Raw genomic sequence first — 21861 nt, 5'->3', positions numbered from 1 at the left:
TGAGATCAGAGTGGCTCCAAGCTGGTGCCCACCATGGTTGTGTGCCCTTCTCTGCTTGCCCAGGAGTTTGCAGTCTCTAGCTGCCCACTGGGGCAAAAGCATCCCCAGCTGGGATGGAGTGTGTGGACGAGATCCATGTCCAGTGAAGGCTCTTGTCCACTGCCACAGAAGAATTTGAATGGATCTTTGCCTGGCTGGGGAGGTGTCCATCTGTCTCTGTAGGTTTTGACCCAACCAACCTGGCTGCCCTGGGACCTCCTCACTTCGCTGCTGCGTATCTTGCACAGTGCATGCAGGTGACATTCCTTCTGTCACCCCTTTGGGATCTTACAGGGTGTTTTCTTTAATTCTTTATGTTCCCAAGGGCTTTGCAGTTTCTTGCTGGCAGAGCCCTGGACACGGCTGGTTCTGCTGGGGGATCTTCCCAGCCCCTCAAGTTGGGGATTCCCTTCAGGAGCTGCCCCCTCCTCTGTCTGCCCTCCACGGACTATATTTTGGCTAAATATTCCAGCCCATAGCCCCAACTTGACAGTTGGAATGTCTATCCTGATATCCTGTAAACATTTCTCCCGATTAAAAGATCCAGATTGCTGACAACCAAACTGTGACTCAGCCCCATGTGGTTTTCCAGGAATTTGCCCAGGATGGGTGGTGGGAACTGCCAGCCCCAGCCCCGCGTGCCCGGTAGGGAGGCACCTGCTGATTCATCCTCACCTTCCCCTTCCCCAGGCAGATAACGCTACAGCACGAGCTCCCCGACACCACCCGCTGCCGTGTTGCAGTGAAAACTCTCGTCTGACAGGGGCCACGCTTATTTTCCTGGAGCATGGAAGCTGCTGCTGGCACCCAGGCAGGAGCACGGCCCTGCTGCCTGTGGGTTCTGGCAATCGAGAGGGTGTTTCTCATGCTAGGCTGGAAGATAACCCCAGCACCACATTGAACCAGCGTCTGGATTTCCCATCTCTGTGCTCCAGGCAGCCTGGAAATGCCCCCAGAAGGATGCAGGAATTGGGTACCAGGTTTGAACCATCCCTATGGGGATGTGCTGCAGCAGCACACTTTATTCTGCCCCAAAAGTGCATCCAGCGTCTGTCCCAGCAGCTCAACTCTTTAAAAATTGCTCTGAGAGGCAGGAGGCAGGGTAGGGAATGGGCTCTGCTGGCCCTCACTTAAAGGCTTTTAGGCAGTTCATTAATGGTTTTGGCAGTCTTAATTTGGAATGGGAATGAAAGTTCAAGCAGTGGCTTCAGGGAAACGCCCCTGGGATAAGCTGTGACATGGTTAATAGAAATTGTAATGTTGTTAAAGTGCTTTTCTGTAAAACGCCAGGAGAGGAAATTAATGGTGTGGGGTTTTTTAGTTTTTTTCTAAAAGTTGATATTGCTCATTTAATTTAATGTTTTAATCCATCACATAAGCACTCAGCACTCTTGCCATGCAACTTCCATTTTAGAATGGTTTTCACATCAGCTGTAGCCACTGATGGCAGCACGGGGAGAACACGTGCAGGGATCTAAACATGCAAACCCAGATAGCACCTAACATGGGGAAGCTGGTCTGCTCCTGGCCTTAAAGGCCATGGAAACCTTTCCAATTCAGCAGTGGCTTCTCGTGGATACACCTCTGGGTCCATTGCCTCCTTGACGGGTGTGTGCAGGTGGTTTGAGAGGGTCAGCATGCTGGTGATCCTGCTCAACTGCGTGACACTGGGCATGTTCCACCCCTGCGAGGACATCGCCTGCGACTCACCACGCTGCAGGATCCTCCAGGTACGGCCCCGGAGCTTCTGGAAGCTCAAGAGCAGCCTGAGGTTGATGTGGAGAGGGAAGGACTGAGCTGGGTCCAGCCATGGTTGCCTTGTGTCCCAGGATGGCAGGTCCTGCCTGCACTGTCTGTCCTGTCAGCACCTGGAAAATGCTGGTTTTGGTGCTGGGATGAGAACACACAGTGCTGTCAGGCAAAACCCCTGCCAGGCTGTGCCAGCCCCAGCCTAGCCAAGCCTTTCTTGGAGTGCTTGGGAAGGCCAACCATCTAGCAGACAGTGCAAGCAGAGGCCAAAATATGCTTGTCCTGTTATCCTGGCACTGTGGGTGCTGTTGGGCCATCTGGGCTGGGAAGAGAGAGGGCTGCTCTCAGCACAGCTTCTTCCCAGGGATTTAGCTTTCAGTGGTGCAAGAGGAGACCTTGCTGGACTCAGGTCTTCTAATTCCCTCCCTTGTGCAAGTGTGCAGGAGCATCCCTCTTCCCTTCCTTTCTTTTGCAGAGCTTTGACGACTTCATCTTTGCCTTCTTTGCTGTGGAAATGATTGTCAAAATGATCGCGCTGGGCATTTTTGGGAAGAAATGCTACCTGGGAGACACGTGGAACCGCCTGGACTTCTTCATCGTCATTGCAGGGTAAGTCTGGGGAGGCAGCTCCTCTTCTTCCTGAGTCTCTCTGTTGTTATTTAAGGCTCTGCTTGGCAAGCACTGGATTTGGGGGAGCAGCTGGTTTGCAGCAGTGAAGGCTGGGGCCGGCTGGGTGTCGGTGCTGTTGGTGTTGTCCATCTCAGCTTCCCAGCAGGGATCACTCCTGAGCTGCAGCTGCCCCTCTGGTGCTCTCAGTAGCTTGAGGGAGAGCTGATGCTCAGCTCACGGAGAGAGCAGGGCAGGGTGACAAAAGTTGTTTGTGGTGGATTTGGACCAGCCTGTGCCCTGGGGCTCCTTGCTGGGCGCTGGGCTTGGCTCTCCTCCCTCCAGCCCACCAAAGGTTTCAGTTTCCATGGCTGGAGTGGGCGGTTGGGAGCACAGAAGGCTGTGCCAGGAAGGATCTTCACTGAAATGCTCACGATTGCCCTCATTATATATATACCTATTTTTTTTCTTGAGGGAAAGCAACCACGTTTGCCTTTCTGAGTGTTTTCCTTTCAGAGGCACCTGGTTTGAGTTAAAGCCTCTTCCAGCACCCGAGAGTCTCCTGGCAGAGGCTGGAAATCCACATGAAAAGTCCTTGGCCAGCGGCCAGCGAGCTGAGTTTCTTTGACACACGAATCTCTTGCTGGCCCTCGCCTCCCCTCCCTGCCTCAAGAGCCCCAAGACCTTTGGGAAAACAGTGGGTTTTTTCCTCTTTTGATAGAGCTAGGGATCGAATTTACTAGATTTTCTTGGAAAGAAGCAGAGGCCCCTCCCAGCTTTTCTTTTCTTGGAAAGAAGCAAAGGCCCCTCCCAGACCTGGCATGGGTTTGATGTGGCTCAAAAAGGGGCAACACCTTGGTGAGTTTTGCTTTTGGTCCATTGCTGGCCTCACAGGGACATGGCCCATTCCTCTGGCAGTCAGCTGGAAGAAGTAAAACAGAGGTGCCAGGTCTCCCAGTGCATCCTTAGCTTGAAAAATTCATTGCTGCAGAGGTGAAAGATGCAGTGAGCTTCAGACCCAGGAGCTATAATTTTCCTCATAAACCTGTCTTCTGCAGGAGGCCACAATCTCCTGCTTACCAGCCCCACCAGCCTCTGGCTCCTCGGTTTAGGAGAAGGCTCGAAGTTTCCTCCTGAAATGTCTGAACAATGTTAGGGACAGCAGTGACAGGACGTTGGACAAGAAGGGACCACAGGTCCAATCAGGTCTCGGAGGGTTGTAGCAGTGCCAGCAGCACATCCAAGGGCTGGAGCTTGCTAAGCCACCTTTATTTCTTCCGGTTTATTATGTCTTTTACTGGAATTAATTGTGATGAAGAGCCCAACCCAAGCAAGGCTGGACATCCCATCTGGGGAAGCATGGTCACAGATGCTGGGCTGTTCCTGGGGTGCTGCCACCTTCCCCTCCCAGCCTGGTCCTGCCTTTGCCTGTTGAACTTGCAAAGCCTTTGGAGCCAGACTTATCCCTGATGTGCTTCTGTGGGGACTCCACCATGATGGGACCTCCCTCTAGAGGGACACCAGCAGGGACCATCCTTATTCCTATGCCAAAATATCACTTCTCTTTGCTTAAGCGAAGAAATCTCTGCACACCTACTGCACCCAGCCAGGTGTTTGGTGTGTGAGGGTCATCTCCTTCCTGGGCAGAGCCACAGATCCCCACCCTGCAGCAGCTGCTCCCCCACCCCTGACATGCAGAGACGTTTTTTTGCTGCAGAGGTTTTTTGCAGCATGGCAGCCTGACCCTCTCGTGCCTTCTGCCAGGTCAGCTTTGCCTCTCACTAAGTGATGGCTCTTTCCTCCACGTGCATGAACTGTTCCCATCTGGGTCCCGTCAAAATCAATTTGGCTGGCAAAGGATCGAATGGGATTTAAATATAAAACAGCCTCTCCTCCCTCAGCACTGGCTTTCTCTGCTCCCTTTTGCGCCCTTGTGCTCTCCTCCAACCCTAGCCCATCCATTCTGAAGTGCTGCATCCTACTCAGAGCATTGCTTCAATCCTGGAGGGCCTGCTGAGTGCCAGGGAAAGCCAAAGGGGCTGCAGGAGTGGGCCACTGCTGTAGCAGAGAAAAAAGTAAGGGACTCAAGCCCTTAGTAGATCTAAGATATAGGTAAAAAACACCGTAAGGGATAAGGGATAAAAGAGCTGCAGGGTCAAATCCCAACCAGACAGAGGGAAGTTCTTTAGGTAGCCCTTAGTGCAGCTCTTTGGTTCCCAGACAGGGCAAATTACCCCAATGAGCTCCCAGCCCGTGGTGCTCACAGCAGAGCACAGGAGCAAGGGAGGAGCTGAACTCTGCGTGGAGGAATTCTGCACCTGAGCAGGTGTCAGGAAAGAGGCCAGAGCCAAACTGGGGCCCTGGAGAGGATGTGCCAGGGCAATCCTGACAACCCAGCTGGGTTTGCTTAGATACCAGATAAAGCGAGTCACGTGTTTTATGGAGGTCTCACATAAGGGCCTCAACCAGGCTCCCCAGCAAAATGCCAGGGGAGGAGACTGAGGTTTCCATGTGGTCCAGGTGACCACAATGGAGCAACTTTGGTTTTTTTCTCTGCCTTTTATGTGCAAGACACGGAAGGAAGAAAGCAGCAGCAGAGTGTGAGCTCCCCAGTACCCAGCAGGACCCCGAGCTCCTGCTCTCCTCCTTTCCCTGCCACTTCTCTTCCCATGGGCTGCAGAAAGTGATGTGAGGGGAGAGGAGAAGCAGCAAACTATGTCTGTGGGGCATCAGGTGGGGAAAGCATGTCATACTGGGGCTGCACACTCCCACGGGCACAGCATCCGTAGAAATCCTTCCCAGCCGCCCCCAGTTTAGAACAGGCTTCAACCCACACCGCCTCCCTCCCCCCCAAAAAATCAAACTTGTGGCATTTTATCTTGCCCATTCTTTGAGAACTTTCTAGACCTGACAGAGGTTATCATTGTGGAGAAGCCTTTTTGTGCATTTTTGCCCCAAATCTGCCTCTTGAAGGGCTGGGAGAGCCTCTTGGATGCTGTCCTTGCTCCTGCTGGCCGCTTCTGTGGGATGCCATTAAGTGCTTCTCAGCTCTGTTAAACTGTCCAGACCAATCTCACGAACTCATGGAGAGTAAATGACTTCTTTGTGACAATGTAATGCAGTTAGTGCTAATTGTAGAGTGTGTAATGTCTGCAACACATCTCTGTAATTACAGTAAAACTTGCCGGAGATGAGAATAGTGCCGCACTATCAAAAGCCTGCTCAGGCAAACACGGCTTTGGCTGCAGGTTATGGAGTTGTGTGGGGAAAAAGGGGATGGAAAAAAAAGTGATGAATGGCATCATTATGTTGCATTATTTTTAGAGGAGGGGATTTGGGGAGTTTGCTTGTGAGAGAACACTCTCAAGGTTAACAGGCATTGCAAGCAGCTCTTGCCCTCTAAATATGACTCGATATAATTTTGACCTCTCCCAGCATAAGACACAGATGTATTGAGGATGGATGCTTGTTTACATCCCAAAATATGCAGAAGTGGTTTCTGTTTGATGCTGACTGAGGCTTGGGCTGATGAGCCAGAGCTGTGGGATGGAGATGTGCCCTGGCTTGGTGTCTCCCTGGCCACTGTAGGACCCAGCATCCACTGTCTTCCCAGCAGGGCACAGGGACATCTCCTCTGCTCAGTCCATGGGAAGAGGGTAGCCACAGACTGAGATCTCCCTTCTGCTCAGCTGAAGCCAGCCCTAGCCCCACACGTTGCTGCAGCCCCAGCAGCTTGCAGGACAACAGCTTGTTCTGGCTTTGTTCAGATAAGGACTTCCATGGACCTCTGCATCCGTGTAGATTGAAATAGGCTTTAAGCCATCCTCATCAAAAAACCCCATGGTGTGATTTTGGAGTTACCCTGTGCAGGGCCAGGAGCTAGGATTTGATCTTTGTGGTTCCCTTCCAGCTCAGGAGATTTCATGGTTCTATTCTATAATTCTAACCTCAAAACAACAAAAATCCCTAATGGTTTATTGCTTTCCCATGAGAAAGCTTTACACCAGGGGATAATTTGGAGCTGTAAGAGCTCACGGGGTTCCTCTCTGCCTTCCTGTGCCCACGTTCTGCTCCCCACTGAGCAGGGCTGTGCATCATCCCCTGTTTGAGCTGTGTGGGTCTGTGGTTACTCCGGGCTCAGTCAGTTGTTTGGCCAAGACTGAGGAGTCCTGTTTGTGCTTTGCTCATTGTAATGGTAACGAGCCTCTTCAAAGACTTTGTAGGAAAGTTAAACACTTCTGGAATATTTCGCTTACGACTGAAGAGGAGCTGGGGCTGGAGGTGGTTGGCAGCCTGCTTTATTCAGGAACAGACACCACTTCTTTCTCTCTTTGCTTCCTGAACATTTCTAATGTTTGTTATATTTTTTTTCTCCCTCTGTTGAAGGCTGTATTAAACAGTGAGCTCCACTGAAGCCTTCATAAACAACCTTTAAGGATGTCTTTCTCCCTCCTGGTTTTGAGCGCTGAATTTCAGGGATGAAATAGGCTGCAGGAAGCCCTGTTGTGTTCATAGGTGACAGGAGAGAAAGAGATGCCGCAGCCCCCACTCCATCCCTGCTCCATCTAAACCTGGATGGGGTCTGAAAAGCTCTTTAGTTCAGAAATTGGAATGAGGGCTATGGTGCCAGACGGGTCTCTGTGGGGAGCTGTGATCCCATGGCTGCAGCAGCCAGAGCAAGATTCCTGCTGAGTGCTCTGGGTGAAGCTTCCAGCATGTGGCCTTCACCCCGCAGCGCCAGATCGCTCCACAGGCAGGCAGGGCTCCTCTGAAGGGCATTTTATCTGTACAAAGCTGATCAAGGGGCTGTTTCAGCCCCCTGATCCAGACACAGGGAAGAAAGAGCTGGTGTGGGACTGCCTACAGGAGCCCCTGCTGCAGCCTCCCACTGCAAAGGCTGTTCTTCCCCCATATATTACTCTCTTCATCCCTTAAAAACAAAACTAACAGGGAGGCAGGATGAATGCTGCTTTTTCATCCCCTCTGCCTCTGTTGAGCCCTCTGATCTGAGGAACAGCGCATGGGGACGTGGCAGCAGTGCCCTCTGTGCTGCCTGGGCACCCCGAGCGAGCACAGGGGGGTAATTGCCCGTGTAAGAGGCTGATTTGCACACGCAATTACCCAATGTGCAGCCACTGCCGCAGCCACAGCCCCTCTGGGCAGCAGGGAAAGCTGCACCAAACCTGCTCCCAGGAGTCTGGCCCTTTCCTGGGCTTTCCAGGGTGGATGTGAGTGTCCTGGAAACTAGGAGCCTTCTCTGTGGCCACACCATGTCCTGACTAATCCCAAATTAGGTGCTTTCTGCTCTGAGCAGAAGAGCCAGAACAACATCAAGCCAACACTCGTCATCACGAACCTCCAGGAATTCGGTATCTGGGGCTGAGCTGTGCAATTTAATGTTTTAAGTTACTTTTGGGTGGATAAAGGGTAGCCAAGACCTGGGCACTGATGAAATCCATGGCTGTGGATGCTCTGTGCTCCGTGCTGCCTTCCCACAGCCTTTGGAGCAGAGCATCCCGAACGAGCTGCATCCCTGACTCACAGAAACCTGCTGGGTAAAAGAAAGCCCTCAGCAGTCTCCCTCGCAGCTGAGCTGACTCAAATCCACCTGTGAAAAGCCTGGGTTTTTTTTAAAGTTTTAGGACTTTTAAAAAGGTAATTCTTTAGTTTCTTTCAGTTCTTCAGCTGAACTTGCTGCTGCTTCAAAAGCCTCATTAGTCAAGTGTCCTGGCTGGGACACATGGTGCAGCTGGATCCAGCAGGCTGCAGGGTTCATGCTCTCTGTGTGCTATTCTTTTTCTTCTGTTCAGCTTGATTGAGATGAGTATTTTTAAAATTAAGCAACACCCACGAATGCGGTGAGACTCCCAAGGCTCCAAACGCAGCCCCTGAGTGAAAGCAGAGCACAAGCAAGCTGGCGAGAGCCAGGGGGAAATTTCATTCCAGCTTTCTGAAGATACAGCGCCGCCTAAATAATTTCTCCTTGTCTTTTCCAGCACTGATGGCTTAACATCACCCACTGATGGCTGTGCTTTGTAGATAAAGGGTGTCTATATGCCCAGTTTTTGGAAGCTTTTTAACGCTGAATAAATCTCAGCCTATCTCTCCCCGGCAGTGTAGGGCTCTGAGTGTGCAGGGGGTGGGCAGCTCTCGGGAGTGGCCCTGCCTGCAGCCACTGCTGCTTTGCCACCGGCTCCTCGTGTGACCTTGGTCACATCCCCTGGCTGTGCAGCATCCCCAGCACCCAGCTGTGAAAGGGGAGAGTTCAAGCTTTCCTTGGAAAGCGCCCTCAGCAGAAATTCTCTGTGTGGCTCTGCTGGGTTTTCACAACATCTTCTACTTCCTGAGCAGGAGTGATCCCGGGGATTGGAGCAGAGTCAGGGCTGAGAGCAGGGTGTCTGAGAAGCGGTGCTGGCTAGGTGTGAGAAGGGCTTTGCTGGAATTTCTGTGCTCTGTTAGAGGCTCTCTGGGTAAGCAGAGCCCCTTGAACCCTTCCTGTGATGCCCTGAGCATCACTTTTGAAAGCCCTTTACCTCAGGGCTGCTGCCTGGCATTGCACTCAGGAAATCCTTCCCAGTGCTTTGGGTTTTACATGAGAGAAACCCCAGCATGCTCCAACTCACTGTCTCCAGGCAGAATAGGAATGAATTTCACCTGCCTGGTCCATCCTGAGCCATCCCTTTTGCCTGTCAGCTGAGCCTTGGGAGTTTTCCTGCTTGGAGAAGCGTTTGCCAAAGGTTTGCATCAGCTCCCTCTCTGCATCCCACCACCAGCCCGTTGTACGTCTGGCTTTGCAGATGCTCCACTTTTATTCTTAGAAAGTCCTAAATATTTCCGCTTTCCTTCTGAATAACTCCAGCGATCGGGGGTTGCTGATCACTCTGACGAGCTGTGAATCCATCCTATTTAATGCTGAGTTTCTCTCTGAGCCTTTAACTTGGCTGGGCACCAGGTCGGTGGCGGCAGCGCTGACAGGCATCGCGCCTTCCCCTCTGAGCAGAGATGACATTTGAATTGAAGCTTCATCAAGAGCCTTTTACACTGCAGATTTCCAATGCATAAATGCTATATATGCTGGTAAATGTACCTGTCACCTCACCAGCTGGTGACATCCTGACATTTGCTCTCCCTGGGTATCTTCCCTTGCCAGGGATGCAGATTGATTCTTCCCGTGCTTCCCCTTGCCTTGGGAAGTGACCTTAGAGCTGGGGACTGGTGGTGTTCTCACTGGACTTGCTCTTTAGTGACTGAACTCTACTGACATTTTTTTCTCCAATACTGGGTTCTCTCAAGGCACTTGAGCTGTTGGTTACCAGCAAGGTGTGGACCCTGTAGTCTGGGGCTGGGGCTGAGCTTGGCGGTGCTGTAACACCAGTTCTGGTAGCCATGTCCAGCAACAGGGGCAGGAGACCACCTTCTTGCTCTTGGCCTTCGTGTTCAAGTGTTTACTCAAGCTTCTGGGTTGTTGTTTGGCTTGTTCCTTTAAATTTGGCATTATAATTGTTCTTTAATGAATTAAATCAAAATGCATTTTACAGCACGTCCTTTGCAGCTTACAAGCACTCACATCTCTGGAAGTGCGTCTGGAGCTGTCATTAATCAGAAAATGATTTGTCTTGGTGCAAGTAACCGTGTGCTGCTCTGAATTTTGCTGGCAGCCTCTGTTTTAATAATGGATGAAAGAAAAGCTGTGTGTTTGGTATGGGCTTTTAACCTGAATATTGCTAACCATACAGAAATCTTTCTGAACAGCGAGTGAAACTTGACAGCCATGACAGCCAGGGAAACCACTGCTCCTCTCCTCACCTTAGCCAAAGCTTGCCCAGTGCAGGGAGTCCTGTGCACTGAGGAAGGGGCTGGTTTTCTACCCCCAGGGCAGGTGGGATTTTGTGAACACACTGCCTTCCTTTTTGGTCAGAGGCTGAGAACAAATTTGTAGTATCCATATGTGCCTGTCCAGCCTCCATCTCCTGGGACTGTCCCATTGCTGTGGGGGTCAGCTAAATAGAGAGGAATATGTTGAGGTTATTTTCATCTTAGTTATAGTTTGATCATCATGATCATTCTCGTTAGAGCCTATCAGGTAAAGCCTCACTGCATTAAACATGGAGTTGTTTATTTGGGGGCTGGAAGGGGAGTCTTCTCCCCCCTGGGTGCCCCTCACCTGCTGGAGGACAGGAGGGAGAAGAGTGGGTTTGGCTGATAGCAGCAAGAGCAGAAGCCTCCAGTGTGCTGCAGCCATGGCAAACCCAACACAGCACTGATGGATCCTGTGGGATTTCCAGCAGGGAGGGAAGGGACAGCACTGATGCCTTTGTGCAAAGAGCGACCAAAACTTCCTCCAGAAACTTGATGCCTAATCAGGTGAGATTAATTCAGACCAGGGCAAGTGTGGAGGAAGGTTGTAACTGTGAAGCAGAGAGCCTGTGTGTGAGATGGGGCTGGAAGAACTTGATTTGTTTGACTTTGCAAAATCAAGGCTGAGAGGAGATGTGATTTGTCCTCTGTAAATACATGGGTAGGTAAACATCAGAGACAAATAACAGCTCGAGAAGCTACTTAAACGACAGTGCTGCCATAAGAACAGATGTAAATGAGCTTGTCCTGAATGCATCCAGGCTGGAAGTTAGGCTTTTAGCCATCAGAGTTGGAGGGAGGGAACCACCCAGCTTGTTTGGAGATGGAACTTGATAATTTTCGGAAGAAATTAATATCCTGTGACTGCCTGTGGCAGTGGGAGCCCGACTGCGTGGGGAGCCTCAGGGTTGTGTCCCTTGACTTTGCCTGGCTCTGCCTCTTCAAGAATATTCTGGGCAGAACTCTTGGATCTTCCCACAGCCAGAGAGCAAAGTCCTGGAGGTGTTGTGACTGAGGACTCTGTTGTGCTTGAGCAAAGGTGCCATGAGAAGAGTCAGAGGTGCTGGGGCACCCCAGGGACTTGCAGCCATCCAGGTGCATCCTAAGACTAAGTCCTGGGGATGTTGCTGCTCTGTGTCCTGAGCAGACTCAACCAGACAGTGGGAGGTTGTTGTTTGCCCCATTTTTAATCTGCAAGTGTCACCAGTTTTGTTCCCACCTGCCAAGGGTCTCTGCTGGGCAGAGGTAGCAGAGCTCAGTGTCCTGTGCTGCTCATCTTCTGTGGCCCACAGAGGGGTCTGCACCAGGAGGTGTTCTTCCTTTCAGGACTGTGGTGGTGCTCAGCACAACAAACTGGGATTCATTACAGTATCTGTAAAATTGTTAAAAACAGGGCTGTGCCTGGAAATTTCCCCTCTGGAGCGTGCAGGGATTTTCAGAAGCTTCTGCCTGGCCCTGTGCAAAAAGAGGCCCAAAGCAGATGAGAGAGAGAGAGAGAGAGAGATCTGTGGCTGTGTGAGCTGGTGTATCACATTCCCCCTCATTGACTTTATCCTGATACGCAAACAACCTTTAATTAATTCCTCTGGCAAACTTTCCTGATGGGAGAGACGCAGTAACAAGTCCCTCTGTGAGCGGTTGGCATTTAATGTTTGCTTTATAATGTTTGATAATCTAACATTTCTCCACCGGATCCGTGACACTCCTCAGTGGTTTTGTGTCTTTCTCAGGATGCTGGAGTATTCCCTGGACCTGCAGAACGTCAGCTTCTCAGCCGTCCGCACCGTCCGAGTCCTGCGGCCACTCAGGGCCATTAACAGGGTCCCCAGTAAGTCAGATCCTAATTCCTCCCTGTTGGGGCCAGCTCTCCGGATCCACGCCCCAAAGATGGAAGGGCAAACCCAGATGCTTTGATCTTACATCACAGCTCAAACGTTTGCCCAAGCCTGGCAGTGCTGGGTGCTACCACCACTATCTGGGCTCTTTTTGACACCTGTGGCATCAGAGAGGAGTCAATAAGGTATCCAGGACTGTCTTCAGACACCTTCCTTTCTCATCTGAAGAGGGCCTGAGGAGGCTACTAAAGGGCTGCAGGTGATAGGGATTGACTGAGCCAACAGCCTTTGCCAGGCAGTACAGGCAGAGGGGTCTGAGCCATGCTGCTCCCACCCTCCCTGACATGCTCCATCCTCCCCGGGAGAAATTGGGGTGAGGAAGTCTTGTTGTGCATGGAGATAGTCCCCTGGGAAGTGCTGAGGACCCCAGAGCTGGTCCATACAGCCCAAATACATACCATACAGCCCCAACATCTCCAAAGCAGACCTGGGTGGGATGGGCAGTGGCTCTCCAGTCCTGGTTTCTCTCGTCATGGACAAGGGTCTCAGCCCTGCCTGAAGCAGCAGTGGGTGGCATTGCCTGCTGCTGCATGGCAGCCCAGTCCCAGATGGCACTGGCCATCACAAACCCTCCCACTGCCCCGTGCTGGGCAAACCCCAGTGCTCCATGAGAGACATCGAGCACCGTCCCTCTCGGAGCTGTAGGGATCAGGTATGTTAAGTACAACTGCACCAGAAGCATCCTTCTCCTGGTCCTACAATCCTGCTCATCAAATCCAGTACTGTTTTAGCCAAATTAAATCTGAGTCTGCACGCCCCTATCTGAACTGGCCCAATGCCTTGATGAGAACTAATCAGCTTCAGTTCTCTCTGCTGATGCTGGAAGTGCCTGGGATCTATTTATTTTCCTGCTCCTGACTCTTGAACTTAATCTGGCTTTGCTGCTGATGTTTCAATCATTACAGAAGCTTCAGAATCCTGTTTGCAATGGTTTTTTTTTTTATCCCCGCTGCTGAACTGGTGGATAGCTGAATTTATCCACCACTGTCTAACTGGGGATGTAATTCACTTAATGTGTTTTGAAATGCTGGGTAATTTATCTTGTCCTCTCTGCAACGTAGTTACAGTGGGATAGAAATGCAAGGTGGGAAAAATAAAAAATGAGCTTTGTATGATGATCAATGCAATAACCACAGAAAGTAATTTTAGTTAATTAGGAGTTGATGCAAGGTGGTTGTTCCCCAGTAATGGAGTAGAAGAAAAACCCTGAGAGAGGAGGTGACAGCATCAGGATAAGAGAAAAAAGTCTTCCTGAATATCAAAGTAAAGGGTGCAACAGTAACGCTTTCTTGAGATAAAAGTCAATATAAGCAAGTAAGAGAATGTAGAACATGGGGAAAGAAGGAGAGTGAGAGATGAGCAGAATATTACACGGATGTCAGATTAAATCATTTTTTTGTGTGTAAATGTCAAGTTGAAGTCACCATCAATTTGTCTTTGTTACAGAACTGGCTGTTCCTGAACTTGTGAGAATTAACTGCCAGAGAGAGTCCTGTATATTAAAGAAGTGAGGGCATTTAGGGTAGATGAGGGGAAATAGGGAAGGAAGGGAATTTTGAAATACACTGGGTGGAGAAAAAATACGATTGAGCAAAGGAGAATGTCAGAATTTAATCTGAGGGAAGAAAGGAAACATAATTGCTAGAAAACTTTGGAGAAGAGGACTTGAGCAGGAAAGGTAGGTCTGGTGTCCAGTAGCAAGGCACGAATGAAGGCGAGTGTTCCAGGGGCTTTGGGGGGAAGCCAAAGGGGATGGGAAGCTGTGAGTGTTCACAAGCCACATGTGGGTGATGAGGATGGAAGGAAAAGAATAGAAGGAAATATAGTAGGAAAAGTATCAGTGGAAAGGAAAAGGTCAGGAGGACAGAGCTGGAACAAGAAGATTCAACGTGAGGTTTTCCTCTTTGCCTCAGGTATGCGCATCCTGGTGACGCTGCTTTTGGACACGCTGCCCATGCTGGGGAACGTCCTCCTCCTCTGCTTCTTTGTCTTCTTCATCTTTGGCATTGTGGGAGTCCAGCTGTGGGCAGGTTTGCTCAGGAACCGCTGCTTCCTCCCTGAGAACTTCAGCATGTGAGTCTGTGTGGGCAGCACCAGTGTCTCCCCAGCTTGAGGGAAGCTGTCCCTCCAGGATCTCCTCTGTAAAAAAGCCCTTCTCTTCTGTAAATGCTCCCTGCTCATAAATGCCACCATCACTCCTGCTTGGGCACACACAGCAGGAGCAGAGCGAGCTGTGACAATTTGCCATTTGCATTTGCAGGCTGTCCTTAACCCTCAGCTGGCACTTGGGAACCTCTCTGATTGATAAAAGCCTCCAAGAAACCCTCTGAGAATGGGAATTCAGGCTTTCTAAATTCAGCATATCATTAATGTGTGACCTTTTCTGTGTGGAGACGCTCAGGTCTGAATCCCCTTCAGTGGCTGGTGGTGTTTGTTGCCATGACTTTTGGAGTCCCACCTAAACCCCCAGAAACGCTGATGGAGCTTCCGTGCATTTTTGATGCTAGATACTTTTCAGCCTCAGAGCAAGAGACAGTCTCTATCCCAAAGTGTTAATTTTCACAGATCCCTGAATTTTAAGGCCAAAAAGACTGTTGTGATCAGTTTTCTGGCCTGATGTAGCACTGTTTGGACAGTGGTTGAAGTACCTGATAGCTGACTGCCTCTTCCAGAGTTTCCATGCCTGTTCTACCTACCTGCTTTTTTCACTTCCATCCCTTCAAATGCTTGGAGAAAGGCAGGTGACTGCAAACCCCTGATGGCTCTGCCAAGTTCTGCCACCCCCGACACCTTTCAGTGGATTGCTGACTCCCCAGGGTGGATCTGGCTGGATTCACACCTGGATGGAGGAATCCTACAAGCCCAAAGCCTCTTTCCTGCACACAGCAGGACCATGTTGCTGCTGCTGCTGTGGCCAGGCTGGCATGAGGCACCTTCCAACATCTCCCACCCACCTCCTGATCAACTCCCACCCCTCTTGTAGGTCATGCCCTCGAAGGGTGGCTGGAAGTGCCATTACCAGGACACGTCCCTGTTCAGTAAATGTCAGCAGAGCAGGGGGACAGTTTCACCACCGAGAAAATCCAATAGAGCCACAGGTTTGGGTGCTGTTTAATTGAGCCAGAATTCCAGGGGTTTAGATAGGCTTTGAAGGGTATTACAGACAATTCTGCAGGAATTAACCAGGCTGAACTAGGCTTAAAAATATCTTTGCAAGCTTTAGTGGGAGTCCTGGCAGCATTAAGGAGATAGTGTGTTCAGAGCAAGGAGCCAGTTTCTGGCTGGCCATGGGTTGTTTCATTTCCCTGAAGAGTATTTTTGCCTGGTTTGCTGTGGTAAGGCCACCCTCAGAGGGAATTTAGAGCTTATCTGTGGGCTGAACTGACACGGTGAGATGCATATGAAGGCCCTGTCTCTGGTTTTTAGGAATCTTGGGAGGTCCTTGTACATAGAGTCTCCCTAAACAATTCTCAGCATCTCCAGAAGGACAGGAGATACAGGAGCTTAAACTAACTGATTTCCATCTTACTGCAGCAAAGACATTTCAGAGAAGCCCTGTCACACTGAATCCTTCTCTTAGTCTCCTAAAGTCAAAGCCAGAGTGCTTCCAGATGGAGTAACTTGTAATAATGCCATCAGAAGGATTGCCAAGGGGTCGAGTGCACTGCCTCAGTTTCTCAAAACCAGCTAGGGACATCAGCTCACCCTGTGGGGCTGCAGTAAATCCAGGGGGATTCCTTCTCTAAAAAATAGCTTCAAGATGCAGAAAAGCTGTGCTGTTACAGCTCCTTGCCAGATTGCCTGCAATTGGTGTGCAAACCCCAGCCCTGTCTGGACTCTTTCAGCCCCTACACGGTGGATTTGGAGCGGTACTACCAGACAGAGAACGAAGATGAAAACCCCTTCATCTGCTCCCAGCCCCGGGAGAACGGGATGCGCTACTGCCGGAGTATCCCAACGCGGAGGGAAGAGGGTCTGGAGTGCACCCTGGATTATTATTCCTATAACGACACCACCAACACGTCCTGTGTGAACTGGAACCAGTACTACACCAACTGCTCTGCTGGGGAGCACAACCCCTTCAAGGGAGCCATCAACTTCGATAACATTGGCTACGCCTGGATCGCGATCTTTCAGGTGAGCCCCGTGTGCCAACTGTCACGAGGTGGGCAAACAGCAGGTCCTGCCCCCAACATGTTCCCAGGGGCTGTTTAATTGCACTCCTGGGGGCTGTTCTGTACTAGTGAGCACTTATATAGTAGTGCACAGGTGCTCAAAGTGTTAGGGATACAATATGATGCCTGTTTTGAGAACGTCTCCACCTCACATGCATGGACAAAACCCTGTGGGCGTGCAGTCAGATGCTGCTCATGCGGGGCAGAGCCTAGAGACTGCTCTTCTCTCTGCAAAATGCACTAGTGGCCCTTAAGTCCCACTGGAAAGGGGCTGGATGCAGCCTGGGCAGCTGGTAATGTGGCTGTTGGCATTGGGAGGAGCAGGATTTGGCTCCTCAGCATCTTGTACTGCACCAAGACCAACTATGGGGTGTCAGACATGACCCAGCTAGAAGAAACATTGCCTGTGCACTTTGTTGTAACTGAGCCTTGAGGAGTTTTTTTTCCCTTCCTGTCTCCACCAGGTCATCACGCTGGAAGGCTGGGTGGACATCATGTACTTTGTCATGGATGCACACTCCTTCTACAACTTCATCTACTTCATCCTCCTGATCATTGTGAGTGGCCTTAGGGGAGCAGGGGGGTCCTCCTGGCCTCTGGAGAGAGCAGAGTGGAGTCACCCAGAGGAACAGGGCAGAGGATGCAGTGAATATAAAAGCTGAAGTAGCAACCAGCCTGCTGGGAGAAACGCAGCTTCCCTACAGAATTGTGCTGCAGCTGCATTTTGCTGCAAACATGAGGAAGGAAAGAAAGATGTGCTCAAGCGGTGGTAGATACACTTCTGTTGTTGGTGCTACTTCTACTACTTCTCTCCTTGTGCTCCAAGCTTCTCTGTCTTGCTTGCCACCTTGAATTTAAGTTTTAAAGTAGGCAAATGTTACCTGGTCTGTTTTTGAGTGCCAGAAAGGGAAGAGGCTGCCCAAAAATTCCCCCACATTGAAGAACCCATCTGCTGGGTCCTTGGTGCAGTGGGGATGTTTCAGGAAAACAGTCCCAAACTTAAGAGAGCGCATTAAGAAAGGAGGGAAGAGATTACTGCCCACAGCCCACCCACATTTCACAGCATCATCCGAGACCACCCACAAAGGAGCCAACAAAGAGTTTCTGTGGGGTGGGCTTCATGATGGGCTTCATCTATGCAACCAGAATTGTCTACAGTGACTGGCTGAGCTCGTTGTCTAGACTCCCTTTATCGTCAAGGGAGAAAAATAGGTGCTTTAACGGGGTGATTCATCTCCTCTGAAGGTAGACATCCAAAATAAATTAGATGCATTGCAGACTTGATGCGCCTATTTCTCTCTTGACTCTGAAGGATCATTAGGTGCCTCACTCAGATGTAGCTAAGTGAGATGAGTCCTTTTCTTGCTACATAAGTGATCTAAGTCCAGAAAAATAGCTGCACATTGTCAGTTAGGTCATTGTGGGGATTTCTGCTCCTCGTCAAACCAGGACTCAAACCCTGATGAGAACGTAGATGGTTGTTTAGTCCATGATGCTTCTATTAGCTTCCCCAAGAGAGAAACAAACCCTTGCTCTCAGCCTCCCCAAGATGATGAAGAGGAAGAGCAAGCAGTACTTTTCCAGATGCCATGCGAGTAACGTTAGCAGTGTGTGATAGCCCGTTAGCACGTCAGTAATTCCCTGTGATCCAGGCTGGGCTCTACAGGAGGCAGAACCTCATGAAACCCTGGCTGGAAAGAAAATCTCCAAGCTGTGGGTACAGGCTGCTGATGCCCTTGCGTAACAGTCACCCGCAAATTCCGTTAGCAGGGGAAAGGGATCTGCTCGCAAGCTGCCCACACATTGGCAGAGAAAAACACTCCTATCAGGAAGGCTCAGTGCATTCATCGTAATGCCACTAATTGTGATAATTACAACTGCTGTCTGTGGAGGGAGAAAAACACCATCCTAAAAGAGCAAGAGTTTTTGTCAAAATAATCTTCTCTCATCTTTGATCTCTGACGTCCTCCACGAAGGGCTGGCGTGGGAGTCCCTGGGGTGGGAGCTTGGGGGAGTGAGTCAGCCCGGCCAGTGGTCCCCGCTGGGTGACGCAAGGAGTGGGGTTGGCTGGGGTTTGTCCCCCTCTCTTTGTGCCCTACAGATCTGTGGGGTGCCACAGCCACACTGAGGTGGCTGATGTCCCCTGTCCCCTTAGGTGGGCTCCTTCTTCATGATCAACCTGTGCCTGGTGGTGATAGCGACACAGTTCTCTGAGACGAAGCAGCGCGAGAGCCAGCTGATGAAGGAGCAGCGTGTGCGCTACCTGTCCAACGCCAGCACCCTCGCCAGCTTCTCAGAGCCAGGCAGCTGCTACGACGAGCTCCTCAAGTACCTGGTTTACATTGCCCGGAAAGGCAGCAAGCAGCTGGTGAAGGCCTACAGGGCGGCAGGCGTGAGGATGGGCTTCCTCAGCAGCCCCACGAGCAAGGCAGGAGCCGAGCGGCACGCCAGGAAGCGCCGGAGCAGGAAGAGATCCTCCGTGCACCACCTCATCCACCACCATCACCACCACCACCACCACTACCACCTGGGCAACGGGAACCTGCGGGCGCCCCGTGCCAGCCCGGAGATCAGCGATGTGGAGACCAGCTCACTGCACAACGGGACCAACCGGCTGATGCTCCCTCCCTCGGCACCCAACTCCCTGGGGGCCCCCAGTGCCTCTCCCAGCAACACCGAGTCTGTGCACAGTATCTACCATGCCGACTGCCACTTCGAGCCGGTGTGCTGCCGGTCGTCCCTGACACAGCCAAGCCTCGGCTTGCCAAGCCCAGAGGGGATCCCCAAGAACATCGTGGGCAGCAAGGTGTACCCCACAGTGCACTCCAGCACCTCCCATGAGATGCTGAAAGAGAAGAACCTGGGGGAGGCGGCGGTGGGTGCTGGGAGCAGCACCTTGACGAGCCTCAACATCCCGCCCGGGCCGTACAGCACCATGCACAAGCTGCTAGAGACACAGAGCACGGGTGAGCCGGGGCTGGTTCTGCATCTGGGGCTGCTCTCCAGACATACAGTTTTTGTCCTAATTTTTTTCTCTCTCTGAATTTTTACAGGGTTCTTTTCAGTCCATGTTACAGAGAAAGGTGATGGCTTTCCAGGTGAGATGAACAGGAATCTTCCAACCTACCTAATGCCTCTTATAGCCAAATTTAGGAGAGAGGTTTCAACCTCCCAGACTTCATACCTGCAATAATCCAAGGGATATGAGGATTTTCAGTGAATCCATTTTCTTTGCAATCCCCATCTTGTAGATTAGACAAGTACAAGAGAGCTGGAGAGGGACTTTGACAAGGACATGTAGTGATAGGAAGGGGGGAATGGCTTTAAACTTTGCAGAGGGTGGGTTTAGATTAAATGTTAGGACAAAATTCCGTGATTTCCCCCCACCCCCAAACCATTTACAGGGAACACTTCCCAAATCCTGTACTCCCAAAATCAGCTAGAGATTGTAGATGGACACCTTCCAGATCTGAGTCCTATCACACCCCTGAGCACCGTGTAGCTCTGCTCCCATGGGACACAAGGCTCAGGGAGATTGAGTGTCTGCTTTGTGTGAGTGCTCAAGGGCAATCATAGATGCTGAGTATTAAAAATCTGTGATTTGCTCAGGAAGCCTGTAAGAGTCAGACACTGAATGCATCTTTATTGGATCAAGGGTTTCATATTTTCACTGCAAGATGCTCTTTCCCCCTCCACATCCTGAGATGTGGGAGTTCAGGCCAGTGTAGTCCAAACACTCAGCCTCCAAGAAGTGTTTCGGCCAAGCTTTCCCAGGCAGTCACTGCCTTTTCCACCCCACTGCAGTGGCATTGACCTTTCCAGCCAGGAGCTGTGCAGGGAAGAGACCAAATCCTGCCCCCAGCCCAGAGACCAAACACACAGACCTGGGCTCTGAGTTGGTTTAGCACAGGGTTTGCATTCTCACTGCTGGGTGCTGCCACGCAGGAGTCAGGCGCACGCGTTGCCTCTCTCCTCGCAGCCAGCTGGTGGGAATTTTGGGGAATATCCTGCTGGTATTTCACCCAGGAGACACCTGGCAGCTGCCATTGAGGGCAATGTGTGGAGAGGGAAGCTGGTGGTTTTGGAGCATCAGCAGAGGGAGCAGGAAAGAAGGCTGCTAACAGTGCTCCCAATAATGACAGCCGGGAGCCTGCCAGGACCGGGGCAACCAATTGCTTCCTCCTTCCTGTCATGGCTGGAGATGTAATGAGGTGTGCTCAGGGTCCACAGCTGGGGTGGTGTCTGTCTGGGGGCAACAAAGAGAGCTTCATAAGAAGAGAGAAGAGCCAGGGTTTTAACCTAGCAGGAGCCCTTTTCTGATAAGGAAATGCCTGTCGTGTCAGGGGCAAAGGCTTGGCGCTAACAGGGACTGGGGGTTGCTTCCTGCAGCCCCCTGTCCCAGCTGACGAGCTGCCCTTTCCCTGTCCTGCTGGCATTTCAGGTCCCTGCCAAAGCTCTTGCAAGATCTCCAGCCCCTGCACCAAGCTGGATGGTGGCTCCTGCACCCCCGAGAGCTGCCCTTACTGCCTCACAGCACTGGCGGGTGAGGCCGAGCTGTCGGACAACGAGACGGCTGACTCAGACAGCGAGGGGGTCTATGAGTTCACACAGGATGCCCACTACAGTGACCAGCGGGACCCACAGCGGGGCAGAGCCCGGGCCAGGAGAGCCAGCCGGGTGCTGGCCTTCTGGCACATGGTGTGTGAGACCTTCCGGAAGATCGTCGACAGCAAATATTTCGGCCGTGGGATCATGGTGGCCATTCTCATTAACACGCTCAGCATGGGGATCGAGTACCACGAGCAGGTGAGTGCTGTCCTGGAAGCTCCTGGTGCAGAGGGGTTGCGGGTGGGTTTATGGGTCCGAATCCAGCTGCTGGCGGGATGATTTGGGGTGAGAGGCATCGGAATGCTCTGGGAAGGGTCCCAGGGTGAAACAAGGCAGGCTTTTTCCTCTGAGCCTGTTTCCAGGTTGCAGCAATCACCTTGACTGGTACCTGGCTATGTGAGCTCCTGCATCCCAGCCCTGCCTGGGATGGTCAGCACCATGCTGAGACCACTGCCCCCTGGGCAGCACCAGGCGGTGCTGGGGTCTGTGGTGAGGGGACCAAGGAGGGGAAGCAGCCCTTTGCCACCAGGCAGTGTGAGCCTGGCAGTGCTTGGGGTGCTGCCGGCAGCTGTGGGTTCTGTGGGCTCTGGGGTCGGTGCAGCTGCAGGCAAGGAACTCTATTGAATTTGCACTCTCTGGAGAGGAGGTAACAAATGGCTTTGCCTCCTCGGTGAATGCTCCAGTAGCAGCATGATGAGTCCAAAATAGACTCATCACTGGCTATTCCTCCGCTCGATTATCTGAGTCCTTGCAGGCAAGAGGCTGCCTCTCCTCCAGCCTCTCACCACTTGTCACCTAGCAGAGCTTTCCCTATATATAGTCATTAAGAAAAGGAGTTGCCACGTTCCTCTTGAAACATCTCCATGAGGATGACAAGAGCTCTGCTTTCAAAGAGGCTTTGCATGCTCTGGCCTCACGTGGGTTTTGTGGCT

General features: G+C 51.4%; 1 protein-coding gene across 26 annotated transcripts in view; it reads left to right on the top strand.

Moving 5' to 3' along the window:
* Nucleotides 1-21861, top strand: part of CACNA1G (calcium voltage-gated channel subunit alpha1 G) — a 146420-nt gene that overhangs the window by 43190 nt on the left and 81369 nt on the right. For all 26 annotated transcript variants that reach the window (XR_004243915.1, XR_004243916.1, XM_032129478.1 and 23 more), the window contains exons 2-10: nt 1658-1769; nt 2264-2397; nt 11982-12079; nt 14060-14219; nt 15992-16283; nt 16786-16878; nt 18477-19287; nt 19375-19419; nt 20763-21127. Coding sequence is in view for 24 of the 26 variants with exons in the window: in XM_032129478.1 (XP_031985369.1) it covers nt 1658-1769; nt 2264-2397; nt 11982-12079; nt 14060-14219; nt 15992-16283; nt 16786-16878; nt 18477-19287; nt 19375-19419; nt 20763-21127 (2110 nt within the window). In the remaining 2 variants the exon portion in view is untranslated. The remainder of the gene's footprint in view (nt 1-1657; nt 1770-2263; nt 2398-11981; nt 12080-14059; nt 14220-15991; nt 16284-16785; nt 16879-18476; nt 19288-19374; nt 19420-20762; nt 21128-21861) is intronic.

Source organism: Corvus moneduloides, chromosome 19 (genome assembly GCF_009650955.1).
Source record: "Corvus moneduloides isolate bCorMon1 chromosome 19, bCorMon1.pri, whole genome shotgun sequence".
In the NCBI taxonomy this organism is placed as follows: domain Eukaryota; kingdom Metazoa; phylum Chordata; class Aves; order Passeriformes; family Corvidae; genus Corvus; species Corvus moneduloides.
The sequence above is the reverse complement of the archived record's forward strand: the minus strand, read 5'-3'. Positions and strand labels throughout refer to the sequence as shown.